General features: G+C 57.8%; 1 protein-coding gene across 1 annotated transcript in view; it reads left to right on the top strand.

Moving 5' to 3' along the window:
• Positions 1-24,728, top strand: part of CAMTA1 (calmodulin binding transcription activator 1) — an 890,922-nt gene that overhangs the window by 775,264 nt on the left and 90,930 nt on the right. Inside the window, exons 9-10 of the mRNA XM_060013510.1 lie at positions 4,595-4,748; positions 23,285-23,425. Coding sequence (XP_059869493.1) covers positions 4,595-4,748; positions 23,285-23,425 — 295 coding nt within the window. The remainder of the gene's footprint in view (positions 1-4,594; positions 4,749-23,284; positions 23,426-24,728) is intronic.

Raw genomic sequence — 24,728 nt, forward strand, 5'->3', positions numbered from 1 at the left:
GGTGGGGCAGGCTTACCTGAGGGGGAGAATTGACAGAGCTTGGTGATGGACGGATTGGAGGGAGAGGAAGTGAGGAGGAGGGCTTTGACCTGGGCCGCTGAGGGCAGGTGGTACCATTGGTCATTGGGTGGAGCCAGGGCTGGGCCAGCTGTGGGGAGCGGCCGTCAGGCTGGGCCACGTGAGCCGGGGGCATTTTGAGGTCCCAACAAGAGCTGTCGATGGGCAGTGGGACAGGTGAGCTTGGAGCAGAGCCGGGAGGTGGGGCTGGACGGAGAAATCGAGGAACCCTTGGAACGTGGTGGGCTGAAGGCCGTGAAGCTGGCGGAGGGTGCGAAGGGGGGTGGGACATGAAGGCCCAGCTGCAAGGCCTGGAGAGGAAGGGGCGTCACGACAGTAAGAGGGACGTCGGGGCAGACGGACTGTCAGCAAGAAGGTGCGTGTTGTAAGCGTGTAGACGGCCTGCCAGAAGCCGACTCGGTCGTGCTCTCCGGAGAAACACCAGCGTTTTGTTTGTTCCGGGGTTTGGTGACACCTAGGCGTTAGAACAGCGGGACCCTGTACGGACGGGACTTCGCACCTCGCCAAGGCCCGTCGCGGCCCCTGCTGCAGCCTGATGGCGGGCAGGGGAGGGGGGCGGGCTGTGTCCTTTTACAGGTGAAGAACTTGAGGCACCAAAAGGGAGGGAGGGGGTCTCCTAGTCTGTGGCTCTTTCCAGAAAGTTATGGAAGTTCTCTGAGACGTTCACTTATCCACAGCTTCCCCTCCACAGCCGCCCTATTGGGCTCCCCCAGGCCTCTAACACTGGACAGGCCTCCTGGACATTTGGCGGGGGGGTCATTGCCAAGGCCACCGTCTCCTCGCGGGGACAGCCTCTTGCATCTTCACGGACGTTCTGTAGCCCAGGGAGAGCCTCTGGATGAGACCTGCAACCTGCAAAGTCTGACGTGGGTGGTAAACCCCAGGGAGCCGTTAGAGGATGTCAGCCCGGGGGTGGGGGTTGGGGGGGGGGGAGGCAGGCCGGCTCCACAGCCGTCCAGAACTGAGAGTCTGGGCGGGTCTGGTGGGGGGTGTCCTCGTGTCCCCTGGAGCCAGCCTGCCCCTCCCTGCCGACAGCTCCGCACTCCCTGAGGATCTGACAATGTTATAAGCCCCCCATGAAACTGAAACATTGGGACTCTACGCCTAATATATATTTCTGCCAGAAACACCCAATAAAATGTACAACTAGCGAATAAAATCACAACGTTGCCAAGAAGTGCTGTGTGCCCCCAATTTCCAAAAATACCTCAATCACTCTGTGTCTTAAAACCAGCCTCAAGCCAGGAAGCCATTATTTAAAATTCAACTCAGGAGTTTCGGCCTCAGGAACTCCAGGCCCTGGGATGGAATTTGTGTTAAAGATATAAAGCACGACACAGGCTGCTCTGCATTTCCGAATCCCAAACGCAGCCTCCTTGATGCCGTAAGGGACCGGGGCCTTCTCCTAATTGTATCAAGGCACAGGGCCCAGGAAGGAGGCTCCTGGGAAGGGGAGGTACGTGTTGGGCGCATCCCCTGAGTTGAAAGGGGCCACAGTGGACCTTGAATCCCTAAGTCCCTGGCTACAGATGTGGGGTCCACAGACCACCGGGTCTGTGCGCTCCTGCAATGCAGCGTTGATGCGCCTTGGGGAGTTCTTCTGGGCTGGGAGTGGAGAAGCCACAGCGCTCATCAAATTCTCAGAGGCCTTAGACCCAGAAAAGGTTAAGAACCAGCCTTGCCTCTTAGCTTCCTACGAACACCCTGTGTTCAGAGAAGCTGCCCTGCCCTTCGAAGACACAAAACCAAAACCAGGTGTCAGCTGAGCACAAGTCTGGGAGGAGTATGGATAGAAGATCCAAAGTCAGCCTGATTCAACTCTGCAAAAAAGAAATGAACAGCAGGCGTTGCCAGTTGCTGTGATAGCTCCCGGGCACTGTCCCTGTGCTTGAGCAGACGAAGGAAGCTTACAGACTATTAAGACAATCTCTACCTAATCTCCACCCTGCTGTGGTGGAGGTACAGAGGGTGAGGTATCCAGAAAGGCTTCCTGGAGGAAGAGGTGTCGAGCCTGTGCCTGTCGTCAAAGAGTAGGTGGAGGCTGGTTATGCAGAAATGGAGCTGGACCCTGAAGGAAGGAATGGGACTTCCTGAGATAGGAGAGTCTGGGTGCTGTGGGGCAGGAGCTCAAGTTCTGGGGGTTTCGGTGCATGGTTTCTGTGCCCTTTGCTTCCCAGGCCCCCGCCTGCCCTCCCACCGCCCTGGCTTCCCACAGCTTTTCCAGGTGCCCAGGCTGCGCTCAGTGGGGCAGTGGGGCAGGAAGCTAAGGGCCTTTCATTTCCCAGACATCTGGCATCCTGGCTTCCTCCCGCAGGGCTGGGCGCCTGCTCCAGGGGCTGTGATCAGAGGAAGCCCTGAGTGGCCTGCGGGCCCCTGCATCCCTTTGATTCCTACTCTGTCTTGCTCAGTGGCCGACGCTGCCCTCTGGACAAGCACAGACTCAGGCAGGAGCTCCCAGCCCGAGGAGGCCACTGTGCTGGTCGGTAGAAAGAACAGAGGGCTGGGACACAGGGAGGATGGCTCCCTCTCTCCTGGGCTACCCCATCCAGGCCACGGGCATGACAAATCTACCTAGCCCACTGCCTCTTGGGCATATTGCAAGGACGAATTTAAATATGAAATGGGAAGGCAGTTAGCCTGGGCGAAAAAGAGGTCACCAGATGTCTCGGCAGGACCTGAAAGCAGAGTCAGAACTGTGGCTTCCAGCCCCAGCTCTGTGCCTTGCCAGGCACACAGCTTTGGTCAAGTCACAACTTCACTGGGCTTTCGGGGTCCTCATTGCAGACAGAAAGCGCCCTGCCCAGCCTTGCCCTGCCCAGCCCTGCCCAGCCCTGCCCTGCCCTGCCCTGCCCAGCCCAGTCCGTGTCCCCAGCTTGCATGGGCACCAAAGGAGCTCATGGCTAGAAAGTGCTGTGAAAAGAATAAAGTGCTGTGCGATGTCAGGGATTATCATTGTTATTAAGGGGCGTGATTACCGCAATCCAGAAAAGCTGCCATTAACGAGAAACCTCCTGTTCGTGTGGATTTAATTTCCTGGTTAACTGAGCGTCGGCAAGAAAAAAAACTCTCCGTTCCAACCCTTATTGAAAATCTTTTAAAATTATACCAGTGTACTTTCCTGCACCGGTCATGGAGTCGTCTCGAGTCCTTATTTATTAACGCACTGATTGAGTCACTTATTCATGTATTACTCTGGCTCTGATCAGATCCTAAAAGGTGACCGCAGACCCAGGCTCCTCCGTGCCCGGGTCCTCGCGCCCGCCCAGGACTCGGGGTTGGGTATCCAGAGGGAGAAACCGAGGAGCCGTATCTGGCAAATAGCACAGGATGGGACCTTCCAAGTGGCTTTTCCAGAGTTCCCTGCAGCACCTTGCTATATTATTATGCACTTCCTTACGGTTCAAGAAATACTTTCTGATTGGGGTAGGAGGTTTTTCTGCGTTTATTCAGATGCGTTATAAAGTGACGCGGCTGCTTTTTTTTAAACAACTTTGTCAGGACTGACAAGACCCAATAAACAGCCTCACCCTCTGGGGGGCCACGGAAAGCCACAGAAGGGCCTGTGCTCTTTGCAGTGAAGCTGCTGCCCCACAGAGGCCCCCGTGGTGTGTTGCTATCAGAGCTGGTGCTGGGTGGAGAGCGACGCAGTCACCTTGAATTGGATCTGATGGCAAGAGGCTGCCCCATTTCAATAAAACCACTTGGGGACAAAACCGTGCTTTCACCATCTTCACGGGGAGAGTTCTTTCCATTCATAAGCTCCGAAGAGATTTCCAAGGAAGATTTTCCAGAGGTTCCAAGTGACAGCTGTCTCCTGGGCGATGCTTAGAGATGCTTGTGCAGGGAGACCACAGGCTGAGGGGCAGAGGGGCATCCAGCCCTTAGAAGTGGATGCCTTGGACTTCCCCGGTGGTCCAGTGGTTAAGACTCTGCGCTTCCACTGCAGGGGACACGGGTTCGATCCTTGGTCAGGGAAGTTCCACATGTCACGCGGGGTGGCCAAAAAAAAAAAAAAAGATGCGGGTGCCTTAAACTCTAGGAACTCCGTTTCCCCCTTAAGAAGAGGGTGGTGGTGATACCCATCAGGGACGTCCAGGGACCTGCAGTGAGGAAGTGCGTGTAAAGAGCGGAGCAGGGGCCGGTGCTGCTGGGGCAGCTGTGGGCGTAGGTCCGGGACATGAGGCTAGAGGGACATTTAACTTCATGTGTGGCCCTTAGTTACACATGAATCCGCCCACATGTAGAGCAGTGGGTCTCAACGGAGGCCAGTTTTGGCCCCGGGGGGGTAACAGGCAAGATTTGGGGGAGGGGGCGGGGTTTAATGGCATCTCACCAGAGGCCCGGGGTGCTGCTGGGTGGTCCCCCACCGGAGACAATGATCTGGTTCCACGGGTGAGTGGTGCCCAGGTTGAGAAAGCCCGGCGTGGAGATGCTCAGCCTGTCTGTACCTGCTGGGGTGACCTTGGGCAGGCTCCGTACCACCCTCATGCTACCAGTGTCTGTGCTCTCCCCCCAGAACCCTGACATCGTCCTGGTGCACTACCTGAATGTCCCGGCCATCGAGGACTGCGGCAAGCCCTGCGGGCCCGTCCTCTGCTCCATCAACACCGACAAGAAGGAGTGGGTGAAATGGACCAAGGAGGAGCTCATCGGGCAGCTGAAGCCCATGTGTGAGTAGGCGCGGCCGGTCGGCCAGGGCCACCCAGGCAGGGCCAGAGGTCCTCCGGGGCCTGGGGATCCGGGGGCGGGAGCCCCATTCTGCTCAGATGACAGTGAACTTAGCTGTTACAAGGACCCTGCCCAATTCCACCCGGTCCTCGGGGGCTCCCTATGCGACGGCCGGGACCCAGATATCAGCCCACGTTACAGATGAGAAACGTGGGTTCCAGAGCACAAAACCCGTGGGCGAGGAGCAGAGTGGAGAGCGCCTGGGACCTCTGCCTTGCAGGCCGCACACAGGGGCGCGGTGGCAGTCCGGGGAGGGAGAGGCCTGTGGCCCGCGGCCAGGCTGGCCAGGCTCCTGCCCTTGGCCCATCTGCTCCTGGACACGGGGCACCCTTGGCTCCCGGACAGGGAGGCACACAAGTAACGGGAACTGAGCTGGATTTCATTTTGTCAGCAAAGTGAGGCTGCCGGGAGCATCTGTCAGGAGCAGAGCTCTGAATGCAAAACACCGAGCGCGTCCGAAAAGCCGGGACATGGCCGGTGCCTGGTTTCCACGGGCAGCCGGCAGGGGCTCCCGGTGGCATCTCCTGCTGCCTGGACGGAGGGCTCAGGGAGAACAGACCCGGGGAAAGCCGTCCAGTGCACAGGGCCCTGGGTTCCGGAACACTGATCTCTGAGGCTCTGGGCAAAGACCTGTCATCACACTAGACCTCAGGGAGCAGGTCAATGGGTCGTCAGAACCTGTGGCCCCCTTGGAAGTCGGGCTGCGGGGAGGAAACACATCCAGGGAGCAGCTGAAATGTCCTTTCCTGGGCGCAGCGAGTGTCCGGTCACTGAGTGTCCATGCTGAGGCCACGTGGCACCTGTGGTGACCAGCTCATCCTGAGAAGCCTTCAGTGCTCAGATGGGAGGATCCCCCCACCAGCCACAAGGTTGGGGATGGGGTCGGGAGGGACAGGGTTCTGAGTAGGGAAGTGGACCCCCAATAGGCTGATGGTCCAGCCCGCCCAGGGGCTGGACCCCAAGGCTGAGGTCCACCCCCATGCTGTCCTCCTCAGCCATGTGCCCGTGGGGAGGCTCCAGCCAGCTTGGCCTCGCTGCCGCCACCAGGAACTAAAGCCAGGAGGCCCAGGGCCTTCCAGGCTCAGGCTGTGCCCGGTGGAACCCTCCTCAACTGCAGCTCTGACCAGAGCCGTCCTGTTGAAGCCACCTGGTACCCTCAGGACGGAGCATGAGCTCCTGGGTGGGCCCGCAGCTCATCCACCTGCAGACCCCACGCTACTGCACCTGCCCAGGGAGACATCAGAATGAAGTCAGCCTCCTTAACCAGAAGGGGACACGCAAGCCTCTTCAGAGCTCTGCGGAGCACCCAGAAACTTGGGAAACATCCCAGCTAATTCCCGTGATCCTTTGCCACCTGCCGCTCCTCGGGGCCCCGCACCGTGCTGGCACGTGGAAGGCTCTCTGTAAATATCTGTGAGGGGGCTGGGTAAGCGTGGCTGGGCCCAGCTTGATCCCCTCTCCGCAGGGGCCCGAGCACCTGACAGAGGCCCCCGGTGTCCAGGCCGGAGCTGCCCAGTGGCACCCCTCCAAGGCCAGGCCAGGGACTGGGGAGCAGGGCAGTGGTGCTGGGTCTGCTCTGCCGCCCCGCCCACCCGCGCCTTCCATTCCATGGTGCCTAAATGTGCAGGGCTTGCACTTGACCTTGGGTTTCCTCCCCCAGAGCTGCCCACACTTCCTCTTTGGCAGAGCCTTGGCTGGGTGGGGGCAATGGCTCTGATAACCGCTGGCACTGGCACTGCGCTGCCAGGCCAGTCGAGTCCGGGCAGCCAGGCGCTGCAGGTGCGCACCTGGTTCTGGGACTGCTTCACTGTGTGACCTCAGGCCAATCACTCACCCTCTCAGAACCCTAGTTCCCTTTCTGGAAAGTGAGGGAAAGCATCCAGCAGTCTCTGTACCAAGACCAGCAGCATCCGGCCCCCCCTCCGAGGGGCCCAGCTTGGCTCCTGGGCCTCTGCAGACCCGGGTCCGAGGCGCTGAAGCCACTGTTTCATCCCATGTCCTGGGAGGTTCCAGAGACCGAGCTGGCCAGAGATTAGCCAAGGGGATGTTCCCGAGGAGAGAGATACCTTTCAAGGTGGCCACCCCAGGCAGAGGCTCTGGCCTGGGCCCTCCTAACGCGTCTCAACACACACCGATGGCCGTTCTCTTGTAAGCCACCCTGTGGCCCCTTGCCTCCCCATTCTTTTATCAGAGCTGCTTCCTTTTTCTCCCTTCATTGCCTCCACCCCCTTACAACAGCCCCCATCCTCAGAAGGGGTCCCACCTGGGAAAAGTCCCCCTCCCACACAGGAGCCTGTCTGAGTCCAACAGGAATGCCACCTCCCACAGCAGGCAAGGGGATGAAGCCATGAACTCCAGGGGCTGGAAACCAGACCTCGGTCCTTCTCTGATGCTTAACTGGAGGGAACTGTGAACGCCTTTTAAAAGTCTGCAGTGCCTCAAGGAAATTATGTAAAACTACAACAAACACCCCATAAAGCTAATCACACTTGGGTCCCTGGTGCCCAGACACGAGAGCAGCGCGGTGCAGTCACTCAGGGTGTGTATGTGTGTGTGTGTGTGTGTGCGTAGCTCCGGTTAGACATGCACAGCCCGGAAACACAGCCCGGGAAATACGGCTCCAATAAAAGCTTTAGATGCCGACTGGGTTTGGAACACACACAGAGCACCAGCTACCCGTGTTCGGGGAAAGCAGAGGTATGCTGGGAGCCAGGAAGGCATCAGATTGGCTTCCGCAATCAGGCGTGCCACCCCAGCGCTGGAGCCAAACACGTTAGCTTCATCACATTTTCACATAAATCACATTCCTTCAAAGACTTCACAGGTTGACTTCCTGATGTTTCCAAATTTCTCTGCCCTGCAGCAGAGTTGTCAGTGGTTTAATCAAAATGTTGTGTTCATCGTGGGGAAGGAGACTCTGCTCCCCCGCCTTCGCCTCACCTGTTGACGATGGGGTGGGGAGATCCTACAGACGCCAACTTCTGAGCCAGACGGATTCCAAGAACCCCACCTCGATTCTTGCTGGGGTGCCCTTTAGTCCTATGGGGGCTTTCCTTCAACCTGCAAACTGAGGGATGCCTCCTCCAGACTAAAAAAAAGCAAAGACAAGGGGGAAAAAATTAAGATCTCTGATAGGAATTCCCGGTCTATTTCCAGCAACGCTTCCCGTCTTTTGCAGTCCCTTCTGTGGTATTTAGAATACGGGTCCTGCCGCTGTGACGAAGACAAAAAGAATAGTGGCTTAAAGCTTATTTCTCTTTCACAGAGAAATTCTGGGTTGATGGGGCAGCCTCACAGTGTCAGGGACCAGATCAGCCGCTCAGGCTCTTTCCAGCTGGTTGCTCTGCCATCCCTAGGGCGTTGCCCTCTTTATGTGGCCCAAGACAGCTGCTCCAGCACCTGCCATCATAACTGCATTCCAACCAGAGGGAAGGGAAGAAGAGATGGAGGGCAAACTTCATCCCTTTAAGGACGGGGGCCAGAAGTGGCACACAACGCTTCCACTCATATATCATTGGCTAGAATTTGGTCATAGGGTCACCCCTCGTTGGCAAGGGAGTCTGGGAAGTATAGTCTTTTCTAAGCACTACCATCCTAACTTCCTTTGGGGAATAGGGTTCTGCATGTGAGTCCTTCAGGGCTGAGTAGAGCCAAGTGCAGCCTAGGGAGCCTCCTATAAGGCCTCAGCTGAGAATTGCTCAGCTCAGCTCAAGGCCTGAGGATACCCGTCCGTCTGAGGGTTGGAGTTTATGGAACTCAAGTGAACATGATCTAAAGGTCAGCACATCTCATCCCGGAAACTCCAGGGTATGTTCCAGCGCAGCCGGTCTGAGAGACCACCCGCTTTGGACCCGGCGAACTGCCATAGTGCGAGTGGGGGCTGGGCAGGTGGGATCCGCTCCTCCCGGGTCAACCTTGAGTGGGAAGAATGATGGGCAAGACAAGCTCTGTGCCTCGGTCCCGCCAGCCTGGCGGGAAACTCGCTCAGTGATCCTCGGCTGCCCCGAACCACGGTGGCCCTCCACCCTTAGGGAGTCAGATGGAGCCAGTTCCCTTGGAGCGGACCCTCAACTCTGAGCTCCGCGGCTTTCTGCCCTGCCGCATTCCTTCGCAGCCCACGAGGGGACGGGATGCCAGCCGCTTCCCGGCTAGCAGGTGGTGAGGTTTTCCCATGCAGAGCGAGGGATGAGGGCGTGAGATTTAAGCTGTGTTCTCAGCCCTTCCCCAGCTGTCCCCCTCTCCCTGGGGCTCCGCTTGGAGCGCCCTAGCCGGCCAGGTGGCCCTGCGTTGCCCAGCAAGCCCTGGGCCTCCTCGCAGGCCTCCCTGGGCCCAGAGGCCACTGGCGGCTCCACCGGCTACCTCTGGGCTTGGCTCTGCTCTCGCTGCCTTCCTGGAGCCCCTCTATCATTGCTCAGGGGTCCCGGGGCCTCAGTGGCACTGGGTGGGCAAAGCAGGAGAGCTGGCTGGGGAGCCCCCATGCCGACGTCCGTGCACACCTCAGTGCACACATGCACACACGGCCCACGACCCACAGGGACATGCGCGGGGACGCACGTGTGAGTCAGCAGGGCCAGGGCTGTTTTCTAGCTCCTCCAGCCTCAAGGCTCTCTCCAAGAGCCCTTCAACACACCACCACCGTCCCCTTACCGGCTCAGGTGGGGACACTGGCACTGTCTGGGCCACAGCAAGTGCCTAACCCTCCCCCTGAAAGTGGGTGAAGTGGCAGTGAGGGCGGGGGGATGGGTAGAAGGACAGCCCTGGGAGCGGGGGGGGGGGGGGTGTCCCAGCTCCTCCTCTGACCAGCAAGCGGCCTAGCGCGGGTCACCCCAGCCCTCCTAGCAGCATCGTCCTTCAGGGCGGGATGATCATGGGCCCTTCCCTGCGGCCCTGTGGCTGTCAAACGACATCGTGGACACAAAGTATGTAGGTGTCGGGGCTGCGTCGGAGCCAGAAGGCCGGTCCTCTCTCCTGAGTTTGAGGGCTCAGCCCCTGCTAAGCCCTGTGCTGAGGGGCACCGGCAAAGACCAGCTGGACGGCCCCTCGGGAACTCCTGCGCCCCCAACACCAAACCAGAACAAGCTTCTAGAACCTCTGCTCTGAGCTCAGCCCAGTACCAGCCCTGCAGAGGCTGCCAGGTGGGGAAAAGCCCGGGCCCTGCCCTCAGGAAGACAAACCCAAGAGGCCGGACCGGCTGAGGGGCCCGAAGCAGACGGCCTGAGAGCAGAATACACGGCTCTGCCTTCAAGTGCCCAGACATCAAGGAGACCCAGGCTCGGAGCAGTCGGGAGGCTCCCTGGTCCCCTGGCCTGGAGGGACGTGCGGGACAGACGGGAGGCAGGGAGGCTGGGTGGGCAGCAAGAAGGAGAGAGCAGGCAGGGGTGCACACAGGTGTGCGCTGAGGTGACTGCAGTGAGCCTCACGTTTGAGGCTTAAAGGGCACACTGAGTACGAAGTGATGGAAATCGCATGGAGGGAGAGGTGTAGATGTCATGGGAGCCGTATTATGGGTGCGGGTAGAGGCCAGGTTGAGTGTGAGGTGGTTAAGGTCATGTTGACGGGAGGGTGGGGGGAGGCGGAAGTCACGTTGAGTACACGGGAGTGGAGGCCATACTGAGGAAGCCGTGTTGAGTGTGAGGCAGGAAGTTATGTCAAGAATGAAGTGATAAAGTCCAAGTTGGTAGTAGGGATGGAGGCCATGTTGAGTGTGGAGAGGGGTGGAGGCCATGTTGGTAGTGAGAGTGGAGGCCATGTTGAGTGTGGAGAGGGATGGAGGCCATGTTGGTAGTGGGGATGGAGGCCATGTTGAGTGTGGAGAGGGATGGAGGCCATGCTGGTAGTGAGGGTGGAGCCCATCTATATTCAGTGTGGGGATGGAGACCATCCATATTCAGTGTGGGGAGGGAGGCCACGTTGAGCGTGGGGAGGGATGGAGGCCATGCTGGTAGTGAGGGTGGAGGCCATCCATATTCAGTGTGGGGAGGGAGGCCATGTTGAGTGTGGAGAGGGATGGAGGCCATGTTGGTAGTGGGGATGGAGGCCACGTTGAGCGTGGGGAGGGATGGAAGCCATGTTGGTAGTGAGGGTGGAGGCCATCCATATTCAGTGTGGGGAGGGAGGCTATGTTGAGTGTAGGTGGGCAAAGACCAAGCCAAGTCTAAGGTGATGAGGGCCATTTTGATGGTGGTGGAGCCCACGTTGAGTGTGGGGTTCAAGTGTGCCCCCCTAGCTCCCCGAAATCCTCAGTTCTCCCAGTCACCTTGGTCCCTGGGCTCCTGCAGCCTGTAGGTGTTCCAGAAGCCAGGGTGTCAGCCCCTCCCCGTGCGCCCTCCGGAGGAGCACAGCCTCTGTGCCTCCGTGAGGCCGGGACGGCAAAGGCAGGGTGGCTGGAGACAGGAACCCCCTTGCTGAGACGTGGCTGATGCGGCGGAGACCAGAAGGAACAGACTGGTTCTCAGCGGCGTCTTCCAGGAGCTACTCACCCCGCAGGTTAAGCCAACAGTGAGGTCCCTCCGTCTCCAGAGCCCCCAGCCCTTCCTCTGCCTGCTGACCTCACTGTTGCCACACCCAAGCCTCAGGTTGTATGTCAAGGCGCCTGTTGTTTTTTCATCATTTTCCAGACAAAGACCAAAGACCCAGTAAGAGGGGCGGTGTTTATTTGTTTTGCTTTTTTGCTTAGATTGTCATCCTGGTGATTATAGAACATCAAGAAGTAAAATCAACAAAGGCTTTCCTTTCTGGGGCCCACACCAAACCGGTTCCTGGTCGCCTAGCGCCACCTGGTGGCCTGCAGCAGCAGAGCGGCTCAGAGACGTGACCTCTCCGGAGGCGTCCCACTCCCCAGGCTGGGATGGGAGCAGGCAGGCAGGGGGCACGACTCACCCCTGCCCGTGGACCTGGTGCCGGGAACCTGCTCTGTGATTCTGGGTCTGGGAGGGGGATGGGGGGGCTGGAACAGACAGAAGGGGGCCCTAGGGAGCCTCCTCTCCCATGCGGTCTATCCTAATCAGGCATAGCCTGGCCGGTTGCAGGTGGAGGGGCTGGCAGCTTAGCCCGTGACCGGGAACGCATGCTTCAAGTCTCAGTCTGGGTGATGGAGGGGCACTTGCAAAGCAAGTCGCATAGCTGCTGCCCCCATGGAGCTGCACGCGGGGGTACCGTGAGTTGGGAGGGAAAGGTGGGGGGTAGATCAGTCCAGGGAAAGGGGAAGCTGTTGTCACCCAGGGCTGGAAGGTTTCTTTCTGGCCAGAAATACCCAATTAGCAGCCTTTTCCAGTGTTCCCATCTCTGGAGTTAGACTCAGGGTAGGAGTGAGAGACCAGGAGTCAGAGAGGAGAGTGTGCATCTCCAGGCCGCCCACCACGGGGGCTCAGGGAAGACAGAGCAGCTGTGGTTCCCCCACCTCTCGCTACCCACCACCCCCTGCCAGTCCTTCAAGGCTCGCAGAGCCTGGGCACAGACATGGGCTCAGTGCCGGCAGCAGTGGCCCGTATCAGAACCTCCGGGGCAGGTTGATAAAAGGCAGGGACCTAGGAATGTTTTGTTTTGTTTTGTTTTGTTTTTTTGCCATGAATCTTGCGGGATCTCAGTTCCCTGACCAGGGACTGAACCCGGGCCAGGGCAGTGAAAGCGTGGACTCCTAACCACTAGGCTGCCAGGGACGTCCCAGGAATCTGAATTTTTTAACAAGCAAGATTCTCCTGCTTTTTGAGAGATCCTAGCCTAATGCAGTTTCCAGCGAGAAGCCAGCCAAGGAGCCCTGTTGCAGAGATCAGGGTCGGCCCCTTTTTGGGGCCACAGGCCTCTTTGAGTATCAGCTGATTCTCAGATCCATGTGGAAGTGAGGCTGGCACCGGAGGCAATGCTGACCTTGAACTTGTGCAAAGAGTAGGGTGTATCACTTCTGGGTGTTTCAGGACCCCGTGAAGTCTTTCCATAGACTCTGGATTAAGACATGGTACCAGCCCTAGAAGTTTCCTCGGGTTGAAGGTTAGATGTTAGTGTCATCACATAATGGGGTCTTGCCAGACACTTACCGACTTGAAGTCATGAGAAACCCTGGAGCCCCATAAAGGGAAGCCCATCTGCGTCCCCGTGGCGGGCCCAGGGCCCAGGACCGCAGCTCTTTCCTTAAGTGCAGAGGCGTTAATCAGTGGATGAAGCCCGTGAGGCCCAGAGGTTCTGCCCCGCCTTGTGCCTGTGTTAGGTGGATTTGGAGTCACGGAGGGAGGCGGTTCAGTACACAAGGGCCTGGGGAGGATTCCCCTGTCCTTCTTGCTTGTCTCTTTGGTTAGGAGCTGCAGGGATGAAGAGCAGGCAGCGTGGGTCTCCTTACATCTCCCACTCTCTCTAGGACGCCTCCCGGGCACCGCCCAGCCTGGCGCAGGGGAGAGCAGGCAGTGCAGAGGCAGGAAGAGGCAAGGCTGATCTGTTTTCTTTAACTGAGGTAGAGTTGCTTTACAATGTTGTGTTAGTTTTAGGTGTACAGCACAGTGATTCAAACGTATACATATATATACATATATATTCTTTCTGTCAGATTCTTTTCCCTTCTAGGTTACTACAAAATATTGAGTAGAGTTCCCTGTGCTCTACAGTAGGTCCTTGTTGATTATCTATTTTATATGTAGTCGTGTGTATATGTTAGTCCCAAACTCTTAATTTATCCCTCCCCCCGCTTTCCCTTTTGGTAACCAGGAGTTTGTTTTCTATGTCTGTGAGTCTCTTTCTGTTTTGTGAATAAGTTCATTTGTTCCTTTTTTTTTAATTTATTTATTTTGGGCTGCATTGGTTCTTCATTGCTGCATGGGGGCTTTCTTTTCAGTCACAGTGAGTGGAGGCTACTCTTCGTTGCAGATCGCTGGCGTCTCATTGTGGTGGCTTCTCTTGTTGCAGAGCACAGCCTCTAGGCACATGGGCTCAGTAGTTGTGGCCCACGGGCTTAGTTGCTCCGCGGCATGTGGGATCTTCCCAGACCAGGGCTCGAACCCGTGTCCGCCGCATTGGCAGGCAGACTCTTAACCACTGCGCCACCAGGGAAGCCCCCCCTTTTTTTTTTTTTTTTGAGATTCCACATATATGCAATATCATACCATATTTGTCTTTCTCTGTCTGGCTGACTTCACTTAGTAGGATAGGCTGGTTTTAAATAGGGATTACTTCCTTTTCCTGCTCTGCTGGAAGGATCCAGGCTTGTTTTGCAAATGTGCCTTTCTCCCTTGGGCTAAATTTTATTTAGCTGGTTTGTCCCCCACATCAGAGAACTGAAAGAGAAGTACTTATTTTGACTTCCTGTCCCTCGCTGGCTACTTGCCCCTCAGGGTCGCTTGGGCGCCGTGCACTCCCTGCTGTCACAGAATCCCCTGCTCCGGCTCCGCCGTCCACTAATTCCAGGAGCTTTGATGGGGGTCCCTCTGTGCTGGTGGGCAGGGTGTGCCTGACCACCTCCCAGAGCTGACACAGCCCTGCTCATGCTGGGGGGTGATTTTGTTAAACTTAGAATTTGTTGCCAACATTTTAATCTCCAGATTTTCAGCTTCTCTTTGAAAATTGAAGGTTCTGGTAGGAGGCGAGAGACAGCTACCCCTTTCTAGGGCGCCACCTCCGGGCACACGGAGGAGGGATCTGAGTCCAGGGTCTCCCAAAAGCAAGACGGAGACCCTTCGGAACCCAAAAACCTGGTCCCCTGCCCCCGCTGCTAGTGGCCCGGAGGGGCTGGCGGACAGGTGGTCACTCCTGCCACCTCTGCCCCTGGGCAGAGCCTGGGAGAAGAGGCTGCAGTCAAGCCTAAAAGAGAAGAGAATTCAGACCCCACGTGGTTCCCAGATGTGGGAGAATGGCTAAAGCTTTTTCTCCCCCCGCCCCCCCACTGCCAAATTGGGCTTCCATCCAACATTGCTAGACAATCAGAGAACTTCAAGCACACTCACGCTCTCACTACAGAGCAAAGAATTCCCGGCCTCGGTCACAATGCCACTCAGCAAATCAGGAGATTCTGCGAGACTCAAATCGCTCCACGATGCACATCCTTGGCCCAGTGAGCGGCGCCGGTGCGGAACCGCTCAGCCAGGCCACTTTTTATGCCACTGAGCTTCTAGGAGATTGCCTGTGAGGTCAAGTGCAGAGGTACGGGGAACTCCATCCCCACGTGGCCTGAATTTCCTGCTGGTGCGGCCTAAGCGGCCCAAATCAGCTCCCAGTTGGGAAGCCCTTCTCCCCACCCCTCCCCTCCGAGGTCCCTCCCACCTGGAAGAAGTCCTCAGACCCTCTGCCTTTCCCTGGGCTTGTTCACTGTTGGAACGAAGCCGATGCCTCCTGGTAAAAGATGGAAAGGGGGGTCTTATGCCCCACGTCCCCTGACATTCAGAACCAGGAATTACACGCCCATTTGGGACACAGCCCATGCGTGCCCGCGCACACACACGCCACCGCGTGCCCGCGCACACACACGCCACCCTGTCCCCGCTCAGCCTCCACACTCCTCGAAATGAGATTTCTGAAAATGTCCTCAGGACCAGTAGGAGAAGGAGCTGAGGGTGAGACGGGGAAATTGAATCATATGTGGGTGTCTGGATATGAGAAGTTAAATCTAATGAAAATTTTATCCAGTTGAACCAAGAAATCAGAAGCCGGGCCTTTACTCCTGTCAACAAGAATACAGTGAAAATTAAACCAACGCGGCTGCCATCTCCCATTGACCTTGTTGCCATGGAGACAGCCTTCTAGTGTCAACAACTGGGGGACATCCAAACAGGCTCGTTCACTCCTGGAGAGGCGTCTGGCGGCCCCTCTCCTGCCTGCCTCTCTCACGTGGCTCCTCTGTAGGGTGACCACAGGACCGGGTTGCCTGGGAGCGTCCAGGTGACACCATTGTCCAGACAGATTATCACAGTGCCCGTTTCCGTCTCCAAGGGGACCTGTCTGGACAGCAGTTAAACAGTCACCTCTGTGTAGGTCTTTACAGAGAGTTGAGTCCCCGGGTGGGAGCACGGGATGAGTGCAGGCTGCTGGGGGCCAAGAGAAAGGCCCCCCAAAAGCCTCTGTCGGGAGGTGGGGGGATTTTCTTTGTCACCAACATGCCACTTGTCACCTGCTCGACACAGCACCAAGAAACCTCTTCCTGTGTAAAGAAAGCCAAATGTCTATCCCGGCAGGGGCCACCTGTGCTGTTACCGTGGTGACCCAAGCGCCAGCCGATGTGCCTATATCCTTCCAGAAATTACAGCCCCACAGAGACTAGGAGGGCAGGCAGCTTGCTCTCACCAGCTCCTGGGGCTGCCTCAGCGTGTGGGGCCTCCCAGAGTAGGCCTTTCTGACCGTCTAATTCCTTTCCAAAGTGTTCCAGGCATGACGTTTCAGAGCAGAAAGGGTCCTCTCACTCGGGACCCTCAACCCTGTCCTGACTCAGATCTCCTGCGGACGCCACTGAATCGGAATCCGGGGTGTGGGACCCACTTGTGTCTTTGAAGTCCCTTGGGGAACAGAGATGTGTCATCAGGTGAACCCGTGGGAGGCACCCATTTTACAGATGAGGAAACGGAGGCCAAGAGGAATCAAAGATCTTCCCAAGATCACACGCATGTGAGGAAAAGAGCTGCGGCCACTGGGGCCCCTGACCCCTGGCCAGCGTGGTCCTGCTGGCCTGTCTCCCACAGGCTCTGTTTTGTTTTGCATTTTTTAACATTTTATTTATTTATTTACTTATTTATTTTGCCACGCAGCATGCGGGATCTTAGTTCCCCCACCAGGGATCAAACCCATGCCCCCTGCAGTGGAAGTGCAAAGTCTTAACCACTGGATGGATAGGGAAGTCCCCCCCCGCCCCCGCCCCGACAGGCTCCGGATGTTCTTGAATCTCAGCCCGTCCCTCCTGTACCGCTAGCCAGGCACTGAGCTCAGAGGTTCTCCCTGCCCTTCAGGAGAATTCTATCACTGCCTGGGGCAGCCACCTCGGGAAGCATTTGAGGCTTCAGAGGACAACCAAGAAGACCGCCTCTGGGCCCCCCACACACATCCCAGCCCCATCTGTGACTCGGTGTCCCCTACGCACCCCATCCGACCTCCAATGACTAGAAATCCAGGCAAGGAGCCAAACACTGCTCCCACGATCCCCACGTTCTCTGGGAAGAGTCTTGCTTTGGGCTTACTGTCTTTCATAGAAATTTCCCATAACTTCCCCCGGTGGGCTTCAGTGAACGAGACCGGGGACCCCTCCGGGAACCCCAGCGGCCCAGGTTCAGATGCTGAGATGTTCTCCCACGGGCCTCCCTCTCTCGCTTCTTCTCCTCCAAGAGCAGGTGCACAGCAGGCCCTGCCTCTCACTTCCTGCCCTACCCTCGGGAGGCCCAAGGCAAGCTTCCTCTGCTCTGGTCTGGGTGGCCGCACATTCCGGCCTGGCTGCCCACCTGGCCCTTCAGAGGCAGCCGGCACCCTCCGTAGTCAGGGCAGGAGACAGCTGGGTGGGCGGCGGGCTGGGGGACAGAACCTGGCCTAGCCCCAGGGGGTCTGGGTTTCCTGCACACTCACCAGCCCCCAGGAAAGCGCGGCATCCCTCTCTCTAGGAAGTGAAGTGAGTAGAAAGAATCTCGGCCTTCTGATGGGAGTAGCCCTCCCTCCCCAGCCCGTGATTAACCGTCCGGCCATTCCTCGGTCCAGGAGGGATGCAGCCTGGGAAGACCCATCCGAGGCAGTTGGCTCAGTGGAAACGGCAACCCCTCCCCACCCCCACTTATCTGCTGAGTGACCTTGGGCAGGTTCCACAACTTTCCTGAGTCTTGGTTGTCACATTAATGAAACGGGACAATAATTCGGCCTCAAAGGATCATTGAGAGATGAGAGATGTAATCTCTAGACCAATGGGTCTCAAATTTGAGCCAGCGTCGATTCCCCTGGAGGGTAGGACACAGATCTGGGCCTCCTCCCCAGAGTTTCTGATTCATCACAGGGCGGGATGGGGCCTGGCAATGTGCATTTCTAACATATTTCCAGGTGATTTCACGGCAGCTGGGACCACCCTTGGAGAACCACTGCCCAGTGCCCTGTCCACAGTAGATACTCAAGGGTAGTCAAGGGTAGATATTATCGTGATTTATTTCTTTTTATAATGGAGTCAACATATAAAGAACGTAGCACAATGCCTAGCAGGTAGTGTCGGTTCAGTAAATATTAATTTTGTTATTATTATTGAGATATGAGCTCTGCTTACAGTTCATTGGGGGAATTAATGAATGGATGAAACAAAACGGGAGCAGTGCTGGAGAGGGGTTGAGTGACTGAGAAACCACCCATTCGTTTATTCACTCCACCAGTCTTCGCTGAGCATCTGCTATGTGCCAGGCATGGTTCGAAGCATGGGGGCTAGAGAAGGTCCCCTCGATAACATCCTGTCCCCATGAGTCAGACTCCGGCTCCAGTGGGGTGGAGAGCTAGAGCAACCGGGAGGGCCTCCAGGGGGAGGTGAGGCTTGAGCAGGCATGTGCTGGATGGAAGGGTAAGATTTAAAGGGGCAGCGAAAGTGGTGCCAAAGCTCAGCCTCTGTGCACCGGCGCCGAACAGAATCTCAGAAACAGAAAAGAACAGCTTTATTGCTTCGCCAGGCAGAGGGGGGCACGGCGGGCTCCTGCTCCGAAAAACTCCGTGTCCCAACACGGGAGGATTTGACGAGGAGTTTTATAGCAATAGTTCAAGCGTGGGGTTGCTGATAAGATTAGGGTGTGTGCAGGGGCTGCACCCCTCCAATCTGGTCTCAGGTGGTCTCTTGATGAGCTTCTCTGGTTCCTCTAATCTCGCCTCAGGTGGTTGCTTGGCTGTTCCTCCCTTGTTTAGCAACTGTTCAGATCTGCCCTTTGGAACCCAGGGAAGGCCATGGAGTCTGGAGTCTGCTCCCTACAAACGAGAAATGGGGGACAGAAAGGTTTCTGTGCCCAGGAGCCCCACAGGGTCCTGCTCGGTTTCAAAAGGAGGCACTCTGGAAAGATCTCAGTGCCCCCAAACATACACACCCAACGTGTGCTGCACAAGGGCAGGGTGGGTCTCTCCCAGGGGCATGTAGGGCTCAGGCCTGAACCCTGATGCCAGCTGGGGCTCCCATAACAGAACACCACAGATGGGGCAGCTTAAACCGTAGGCATTTACTTCTCACAGTTCTGGAGGCTGGAAGTTCAAGATCAAGGTGTGGGCAGGGGTGGTTTCTGTTGAGGCCTCTCCCCTTGGCTTGCAGACGGCCACCTTCTCGCTGTGTCCTCACATGACCTTTCCTCTGTGCGCTCGCCCCTGGTGTCTCTTCCTCTTCTTATAAGGACACCAGTTCTGTTGGATAAGGACCCACCCTTAGGACCTCATTTAACCTTAATTATCTTCCAAAAGGCCCTATCTCCAAATATACTCAAATTGGAGGTTAGGGTTTCAACCTAAGAATTTTGGGGGGGTACACAATTCTGTCCATAACAGAGTGACAGGGCAGCTCAACCTGGCCTACCTGGCCAAAGCTCTCCACCTACAACCCCCCACAAGGCTGGGATGGAGCAGGCATGAGCCAAGTGGCCCTTAGCTGGTAGCTGGCCCCAGGCAGGGGTGGGGGTAGAGGATTCACCCCCATACCTTCCCCAGCCCCTTCCTCCAGATCTCTGTTACACTCTTCCCAGTGGCTGGCTGCCTCTTGGGTGAATTGCTCATCAGAAGATGCTCTCCAAAGCGTGGCCCCATTCTGTTGTCACTGATTTCCTTTTGATTATTCAGACTAGTGTTAGCCCGGCTGCCCAGCTCTGGGAGGTCGTCAGGGTGAGTGTCATGCTCAGGCCACGTCAGCACCGTCGGCTTGCAGACCAGTCCTCCCACGGGGCCTGCTGCACTCCGCCTGGCAGAGCCAGTGTCGGGCCCAGGTGCGGGGTCCCTGGGCAGCAGCAGAACTATGGGCGGAGCCGCAGAAGTACCCTGCAGCACCCCACTTTCCTCTGGCCAGTGTGGCCCTCTGGCCACTCCTGTCCTGTGCAGGCCTGTGAGGAGTCACCCACGCCCGCCTTCTCCCTCTCTGGTACCTTCCTTGCCCCGGCCTTCCTGGGCACACAAGGCAGGCCCCCCTCCATCACCTGAGCAGCCCGGGAGCACCGTCCAGACCTCCTGCATGGGGAGACTTAGAGGCTCCCCGGCCAGGGATTCGGCAGGAAACACTCAGGCCACCCCCACCCCCAGGCGGCCCACTGTGGCCTGGGAATGAGGAGCCCTCCCCCGAGACTCAGAGAGCAGAGGGGATGAGGTGGCCCAGAGCCACAAAGAGGTGATTTGGGCGGGGGCTATTCCCTTTTCTCCTTCTGTGCCCTCCGCCCCAGTTCATGACCTTACCTTTCACCAACTGTACCTTCAATGGGTTTCCCTTTAGCTGCTTTTACGAAGGAGGAGAGGCAGTGGAGGGGGAGGGGGCCAGCGTGCGTGTGTATCAACCTTCCTTCCATAAAGCACGCTTTTCCCAATAGAAATCTCCTTTCCCATTGATTCATTACGTGTCGGGAAGCGGAGCGTGACATGTTAAAAGCCGTCTTGATAGTATTTGATATTCGGTACTAACAGCTCACCACCTCCGAGGAGGGGGCTCCTCTCCCCTCCCCCACCAGAGGGGGAGGGAGGCAATTTGCATATTGGATGCGCTAAGACAGTAGGTAATTTGCATTAAGTATCCAGAAATTCTCTGCTTGCAATCTGTCACCCTTCACTGGGTTTTCATTTTATAACCTTCACAACATGAGGAGACGAACAAGAAGCAGGAAGAACGCAGGAGCGGCGCCCGCACGGGGGCTGGAGGAGGCTGGTCTGAGCGGCAGTTGTCAGCACTGGGGAGGCCTGGTCCAAAATGCCAGAACATTCCAGCAGAGGCGACGGGCAGTCCGGGGGTTAGCGAGCCCACCCAACGCCAGCACCCCAGACCTTTGGGTGGGGTGGGGTCCTGCAGCCAGAAGCCAGAGGTGGGGCTGCCTGAGCCTAGCTCACGTCTCCAGGGATTCAAGTTCAGACTCGGGTGGGCCGGGAGAGGGTTCCCTGAGGACACCTGGTCTGGCTTTGCAAGGAGCCCTGCTCCAAGTCCTGCACATGTAGAAGCGCCCGTGATGAGCTCTGGAAGCTTCTGGTCTCACACTTGCAGAACCTAAAGACTTGGCCTAAGACAGAGCCCTGTGTGTGCCATCCTGACTGCATGCGAGGCACTTCCGCAGAGCTTTAAAGAGAAGTCTGGGCGCCCCTCCGGAGCCCCTGGGCTGGGACAGGACATCTGTGTACAGCGGTTTGGGTCCTACCCTCTGGCCCCCACCCTCAGCCTCTGTTTTCTCATCTATAAAATGAGGATTCTGGAAAAGGTCCTCAGCTAAGGGGGGCCCAGGTGTGAGGACACGCCCTGACCCCTAAGTCCTGCCTGGGCCAGGCCCCTTCTGCTGTGATCTGTTTTCCATATTGGATTTCCAGGTAGAGGTTTATTTGCGAAAAGTGCTCCGCAGCTATGATGAGGTTTGCAAACCCCTGGCTTGGGCTGTCCCTTCCAGCTGCCTGAGCCAGCGGGAGTGCAAGCTTCCTGGGGCTGCCGGAGATTTCCCCGAGGGATCCCAAGGGGCGGCGCCATCCACCTGCAGAAAGGTGGGTGCAAACACCCAACCCCTGGGCAGCGGAGCTAGCTCGAGGCAGAAGCCACTCAGCCACCATCCCCTCTCAATGACCCGCCAGAATTCGGGACCTCCAGGAGCAGGGCTGGGGCCCCAGCGCTTTTGAAGAAATGAGCGGCAGAGCCAGGAAGACCTCCCGAGGGGCCAGAGCCTCATCAGAATGGAGTGGAGGCGAGGATCCTGGGCGAACACCTGGGAGGTGCATGGAGAGGAGAAGAGAAGCGGCAGCCTCAGGGGGTTCCCAGCAGATCACGACCCTCACACCGGGGTTTTCTTTGAAAAACCACTGAAGTTCTACATGAAAGCGCAGGAGCACACAAGGAGCTGAGGCAGGAGACGGACGGCGCCATGGAGCTCTCCCTGCAGCGTTCCAAGGCTGAGCCTCCTGTGGAGGTCACAGCAAGCAGCTGCCTTTCCCGGGCCTGTTCCCAAAGCATCGGCCAAGCTACCAGGGCAAGGCCGGCATCGCGTGCTGTGTGTCGCCATCGTTGCCATCATCAACATTAACGGTTATGACAACAGCTACTCTTGGCGGGGTCCACACGGAGTGCCAGGCAGGAGACTGTGTTTCCTCCGGGCCACCCTGTGAGGCGGATACTCTTGTATTCCCATTTTGCAGGTGAGGAAACTGAGGCTCAGAGAGGTTTAGTGACTTGGCCAAATTCACACAGCAAGTACAGAACAAAACCTGGACTCCAATCCACATCTGAATCCAGCCCAGCTCCTACCCGCTGCATAGACTCTCCCTGTGTGTCTCCTTGTGCCCCTCAGAGAGCAAAGGCAGGCTCTGCGAGCTGTGACAGTTCTTCCCATGGAGTCCACGTGAGATCAGGAGAAAGCAAATTGTTCTTGCGCTGGCAAAGCCCCTGGCCTCTCTCTAACCTGACCCTGTGCCCTGATGCCCTGCTCCCCCTCTCAGAACACCAGCTCCCACCGTCCACCCCCTTCATAGGGACCTGGGTCACTCCTGAAGCCCCAGGCACCAGCTCCAGCCCCGGGGCTATGGACTCACTGCCTCTGGACCCGGCCCCCCAGAGCCACCAGAGAGGCCCCCCAGGCTCAGCCCCCCACCTCTCAGCCAGGTCTTCTCCAGCTGAGAGAATACAGCGGGCGTGAAACTCAGTCCACACACCCAGGCAGGCAGGGGGGGAGCCCGCCCTCAGTCATGCTGGGTCCCCCACTCTGACACCAGGGACAGCAGGGCTCCAGGGTTGAGGAGGGTGGAGCCAGAACCCCAGGGCGGCCGTCCGGGTGGCGGGCCATCGGGGGGCACCCGCTGTGCCCAATCTGCCATCCCTCGAGGCCGGGAAGTCTGATGAGAGCAGGAGTCTGAAGCGCTCCCCCTCCCCACTCTCCCCCTCCGGGATGGGAGCCATTCTCCCCAGCCTCCACCACGTCTCCACATCTCCACGACCTGCGGTCTGGGGAGGTCCCTCAGCCTCCGGCACCTCTCCTTCCCCATCCTCGCTCTCTGTCCCCTCCACTCCAGGACCCCTGGAAGAGCCACCCGATGTACTTGGTCTTTGCGGAAAAAAAAAAAAAAAAGCAACTCCCTGGGCCGTCTACTGCCCCCCCCCCCCACGCCATGCGCCACAGGAAAGGAGGACGGGAGGCAGAGGGGGCGCACAGAGGTCCAGGGGGCGGGGTCTGGTGGGGCAGCCTGGCCCTCCCTTCTCTACCCTCCTCTCTCTGCCACTTCTTACGGCCATCCCTTCATGGTGCCTGGAGCCAGCATCCCAGCAGAGAGGGGGCCGCGCTCAGGGTGGGCCCAGGTCCCGGCCCTCGCAGGATTCCCCCCACAGCCGTGACCTCTGACCGCCCCGCCTCTCTCCCCACAGTCCACGGCATCAAGTGGACCTGCAGCAACGGGAACAGCAGCTCGGGCTTCTCGGTGGAGCAGCTGGTACAGCAGATCCTTGACAGCCACCAGACCAAGCCACAGCCGCGGACCCACAACTGCCTCTGCACTGGCAGCCTGGGTGAGCGGGGTCGCCCCCAGCGGGCACGTGGGCAGAGGGGGCGCTGCCAGGCAGCGGGTGTGATGACCACAAGGGGAGAGGGGTCAGCCAGGAGCCAGGCCACAGCACAGCACCCAGGGCAACTCTCCCTCGTCCTGCCCAGAGGGGCTGGCGCGGCTGGAGGGCAGCCCACTTTGGGCAGGAGAGAGCAGTTTCCGGAGAGGCGCGCCCTCTAGGAACGTGGGCAGCAGAGTCAGGAGTGCACAGGGTTGGGTCTCTGTCCACATCCACCCGTGGCAGGTGCCCTCCGGGCCCTGGGATCTCAGGCAGCAGCAGCAGGAGCCCGGGTCCCCGGGCCGACACAGGCTTTTCTGGGAGATCAGCCCTGAGTCAGTGCGACCACTCAAGCTAAACCTCCTGCTTCCACCTCTGTCTCCTGCAAGAATGTAAAGCGGCCCCCATCCTCTGTCCTGATGTGTCTGTGTTTCCGATGATGGTATTTGCTCTTGGAAATGTGGTCCTTCACTCCCTAGCGGCCTTAATTAGCTATTGCCATTAGAGGGTCACGTCACTTCTCCGCGAAGTCTTCACATACTTAGGGATCTTGGTGAGTCTGTAACTGGATCAGGGGAGAATTCACCCTTTTATCAAAAGCAGAGTCACCCTTATCAGATGGAATGACAATCACACAGGAGTGGAGGCCTGGGGGCAGAGCCCCGAGTGCAAGTTGCTGAGAAACGCTCAGAGCCTGAGGTTCTTTCTTCTCTGCCACTGAACTGGGGTTTAGGGCTGGGTCCTTGCTCAGGTCTTCAGAAGGATTTCATCCCACGAGGAGCCAAGGATAGGCCCGGGCTAGCTAAATGGAGTGGGGGTGGGGGTGGCCCCAAATACCTTTCTGCCTCTGGAATAAAGTCTAGAACCCTCTTTGGTCCTGGGGCCTAAGAGCTAGTCCAGGGAGAGTACATTGCCCTCCACCCACCGCACCCCCAGCCCCCTACCATCAACCACCGGCTTTCAGTCCCAGAGGGGCTTCCTGGGACACTGTGGCCTGAACAGGCATGAAAAGTTTCAGGGGAGGGGAGAAGGCCCCGGCCACCATCCCAGACTGAGCCATTCCAGTGAGTGAGTACGCCTCGGAAGGTGGGAAGGATTTTCCTGGAGGACGGCATTCTCCCCAGCCTCTCCTTCCCCGCCTCCTATGCACTGGGGCTCTTCAATTACTATTTGAAAGGAGCATCGGGGACAAAGCCCCCCAGTCCAGACGGTGGTTACACAGGGCACCTGAGAACCCGGGGTGGGGTAAGATGGCCTGAGTCCCTGAGTG

The sequence above is a fragment of the Delphinus delphis genome, chromosome 1 (genome assembly GCF_949987515.2).
Source record: "Delphinus delphis chromosome 1, mDelDel1.2, whole genome shotgun sequence".
NCBI lineage: Eukaryota > Metazoa > Chordata > Mammalia > Artiodactyla > Delphinidae > Delphinus > Delphinus delphis.